Source organism: Phalaenopsis equestris, unplaced genomic scaffold (genome assembly GCF_001263595.1).
Source record: "Phalaenopsis equestris unplaced genomic scaffold, ASM126359v1 Scaffold199114, whole genome shotgun sequence".
NCBI classification, from domain to species: domain Eukaryota; kingdom Viridiplantae; phylum Streptophyta; class Magnoliopsida; order Asparagales; family Orchidaceae; genus Phalaenopsis; species Phalaenopsis equestris.
The window spans coordinates 290,366-294,532 of NW_018219004.1; the positions used below are offsets into that span (position 1 = coordinate 290,366).

The window sequence follows — 4,167 nt, forward strand, 5'->3', positions numbered from 1 at the left end:
CGAGAGAAAATATATATATATATATATATATATATATATATATATGCATATATATTTTAAACTAGAAGGTTAACTATATATTAAGAAACAAAGGATTACAGTGCTTAGGAGGCCTAACAAAAGAATCTTAAGACAATCCCCATTAATCAAAATACGAAGAGCACAAGGAGACTTGGTAATAAGAACCTCTTGATGGGTAGTAGCAAATCTAGCAAGCCAATTAGCAGGCACATTGGCTTCCCTAGGAGTGAATGACCATTTGACATTAATATACCTAACTAACACAGAAATCTGTTTAAAGATAAAATATATCTGCCATGGGAGTTCAGCATAGCTAAAACAGCAATTCCAAAGGACCATAGACCATTTCAATAATAACATTAGTCAAAGTGGCAACTCTAAGAGCAGACAAAACAGCAAAAGCTTTAAAATTTAGAGGGAAAACAGGCTGAAGAGGAGCACCAAAGACCAATAGAGCTTTACCCATATTGTCCCTGCAGATACCACCACAACCAGCAATATTGGGGAAGTAACTCCCATACACGTTTATCTTAACTCAATTGGCAGGAGGCTTATTACCATCAGCATTAGGATAGCCTGCCAATTTACCATACAGCTGAATTTTTCGGATGTGAACACAAATTATAGAGACGACAGCTAGGGGAGTTCTCTGAACATCATTCCGACCATGTTTCAATTCATTTCTAGTCACCCAGATGAACCAACTGTTAATTAAAGGAGGAATTCTTAGAAGGAGATTAGGCATTGTAGAGCAGTCATTCCGCCAATCAAACTGATTTTTGCAATTGTAACCGGTGAAAAGGCCCTTTAAAAACTGGAGTTAGAGGGACCAAACTTGCTTGGTAAAAGAGAAGTTGAGGAAGTTGTGAGAGATGGTCTCCTCATCAGACCTGCACAATAGGCATACTGAAGGCAGGAGAAAACCTTTAAGTTCAAGAATAACATCAGTTGGCAGAAAAGAGTAATAACCCCTATATATAATGTAAATTATTTTCAGAATGTAACAAAATAGAGTACTAAAGTACCACTATTATTGTGATGAGATATAAAATCAATAAACAGTATCCATTGAATTTTTTGACAGCCGTCACTTCAGACAATCTAACATTGATTATGAGACTGTGAGAGATCAAATGATAGAAAAAAGAAACAAAAAACTAGAAATTGATGCAAATGTGCAAACAATCATGGGAAATTGCACGGTTGGGCGAGAAAGAGATTAGGTGAGCATGTTTACCTCACTTTGGTCCTTCTTCTCTCATCTCCCACTCCATTAGAGCTTAGGTTTAAGCCTTAGGATTTTCATAGAGGCTACGCTAGAAGACTAGTGAATGGTTGAGATCCGAAATCAAAACTCAGACCAATCATTACTCATTTTTAAAATATGTTTAGCCTTAATCCTTAGCCATTATTTTGGTGTTAAGTGTTTTGTAGCTAAGTTATTAAAATTAAAGGTTGAGTAACCATAGGTCAATGGCATGACTTCTAGGTGATATATTGAGCATAATAACTCTACTTCGTGACTTAAACACCTTAACCCAAGCCTAAATGGGTTGATCTTGGCCTGGCTTAGGGTTTGAGTTAGCTTAGATGTGTTTCGGCTTAGCTCAATTTAAAACTAAAATTGAAATCTAACACAAATTAAATTTAGGGTCTGTTTGGGGCAGCTGCAACTTATTGAATAATCTATTGGTAAGCTGATTAAAAATAATCTATTGATAAACAAGGTGCGGTGGCTATTATAAATTTTTTTTTTTTTTTGGTAAAATCAGACCGATGTCAGAAAGCTAGAAAGCTGTCAACACACCTAGATAGGTGCAGTGTGAAAATGTTGTTTTCAGAGTTTTGAAAACGCATAAACTGTCAAAAAGCAGTTTGCCCAAATAGGTCAGGTGTGTTTTCAAAACGCCGCCACACCAAATAAGCTGCCCCAAACGGACCCTTAATTCAACAAATTTAAGTTAAAACTTAAATTTGAACTAGACTCAACTTAATATAAAAAATTGGACCCAAATATATGTAGTTTTCGGATCATCATATTACTCGGAATTCTAATCCGTAATTTACATAAAATTCTTTGTTATACCTGGAGAAGCAAGCCATGAGTTCGTCATTAATTTGACACAATTATTTATATCAATTTCTGTGTTTCAAATTTTCATACATGAAATCTTCTAAGCATAAATTTTCCTTTGAAGCGTTGTTTCGCGAAATGGATCACACGAGTGCGTCTAGCTCAACGAAACCATTCAAATGAGCTCATTTGCTTTCGAATCGGACTCCATTTGGTGGTGTCTTAGGACCAAAATAATTTGGAGAATAATAAAAGCAATAATAATAATAATCACTAAAATATTAACATCAAAAAAAAAGTTTAAAATCATATAACTAAAACATAAAGTCTAAAATCTAAATTAAAATGCTAATCAAAACATGAACAAAATTTTAACCCAAACATTACTAAAATTCAAAATCTATAGTCAACTTCAACTTAACACAAATGTAAACTTAAAATTAAATTTAAACAAAACAAATTAAAGTTAAACTAAATGAAATTAAAACTTAAACCTAAACAAACTAAATTTAAGATTAAACATAAATTTAAACCTAACATAAAGATTAAAGCTAAAACTAAACATAAATTAAAACTAACTTAAAATTAAAATACCAATTAAAATTAAATTAAACAAAATCTAAATTTAAAATAAACCAAAATGACTTAATTAAAATCAAACCTACGACAAACCAAATTTAATATTAATTAAACCAAAATATAAAATAAAATAAATCTAAATCTAACTTAAATTTATTTTAAAAGAAAACCTGAAATTTAAAATTAATTTTAAGTTAACCCAAACTTAAATTTAAATAAAATCTTAATCAAACATAAACTAAATAATCTTTAAAACTTAAACTTAAAACAAACTTAACTAAAATCTAAACGTAAACAAATTAAACTTAGACTTGACACAATCATAACATAAAACAAATATTAAGACAAAAATTAAATATAAACTAAATGAAATTAAAAAAAAAACTCATATTTACATACATACCACTTAATTCTTGTATATAAAATATCTAACACCTAAATGTTATTTTACATACATGCCACCTTCTATATGCATGAAATGGTGTCGGTGTTAGATACGTAAATACATGCCTTAATGCATCCTTTAATCATGGACCTTGATCTTGATCAAGTGGATGAGAGTCTAAAAGGCTAAGAGTAGCTTCACATGGTGCTCTAACTTCTCCAAGAAATCCTACTCATCTGATATTTGATCAAAAGAGAAGTGTGGTGCCAAGCATATTAACCCACCAAGTGATACCCTAGCCCTTCACAAGAGAAATTCAACCTCCTCTCCATACAAAATTTTCGAAAAGCTCTCCTCACCCAACCAAAATTTCAAGGTCTCCTTCTATCAATTGAAATTTCAAGCTCTCTCCTCTTAGCTGAAGCTTCAAGGTCTCCTCCACTTCTTGGGCGAAAGTTCAAGGTGTCCTCTTCTATCGGCCAAAATTTGCAAGTGGTTCTACTCTTCCATTTGGTTCCTGTCCGAAATCATCAAGAAGGTAAGATTCCTTCACATTTTCTACCCTCAAACTTCTTTATTTGCTCAAAATTTTATAAATTCCATGAATCCATCTTCCAATGGGCTTAAATTAGTCACATAAATTTAACATGTGTTATACTTCTCATCCTCCAAAATCATTTTAATTTGGTTGTAACCATATGACTCATCCTTGAATGAAAAAGATTGTGTGAGAAGAGGTAATGTCAACCATAAGTTCCAGTACAGGCAACGGGAACTTATTTTTTGGTACATGCCTGTTTCAAATCTCTTAAGTTGGCGCAGACGCGACATTGACCATTCTTCAATTTCTTAACCAGTACCACACTTGTCAGCCACGATGGATATTTCTCCTCTCGAACGAAACCAGTGTCGATCAATTCCTTCATTATTTGATATTCAATTTCCAAGCACATGCGTCGAAGAGCTTGATTTGTAAAATAATACATTAAATTATACTTTGAGTTTAGAGATTATCACTTTTGGGGTAGTCCCGGCGTGTAGTTGGAATTAAATGACAGAATTCTCAAGTTTAAGAAATAATCTAACAAGATTTTTGGCTTCATTTTCA

At 32.5% G+C, this 4,167-nt stretch overlaps 1 protein-coding gene across 1 annotated transcript in view; it reads right to left on the bottom strand.

Annotated features, from left to right (window-relative positions):
• Positions 1–896, bottom strand: part of LOC110035686 (mediator of RNA polymerase II transcription subunit 25-like) — a 100,441-nt gene extending 99,545 nt beyond the window's left edge. The window contains exon 1 of the mRNA XM_020739958.1: positions 484–896. Coding sequence (XP_020595617.1) covers positions 484–540 — 57 coding nt within the window. The 5' untranslated portion in view covers positions 541–896. The remainder of the gene's footprint in view (positions 1–483) is intronic.
• Between the last annotated feature and the right edge of the window lie 3,271 nt (positions 897–4,167).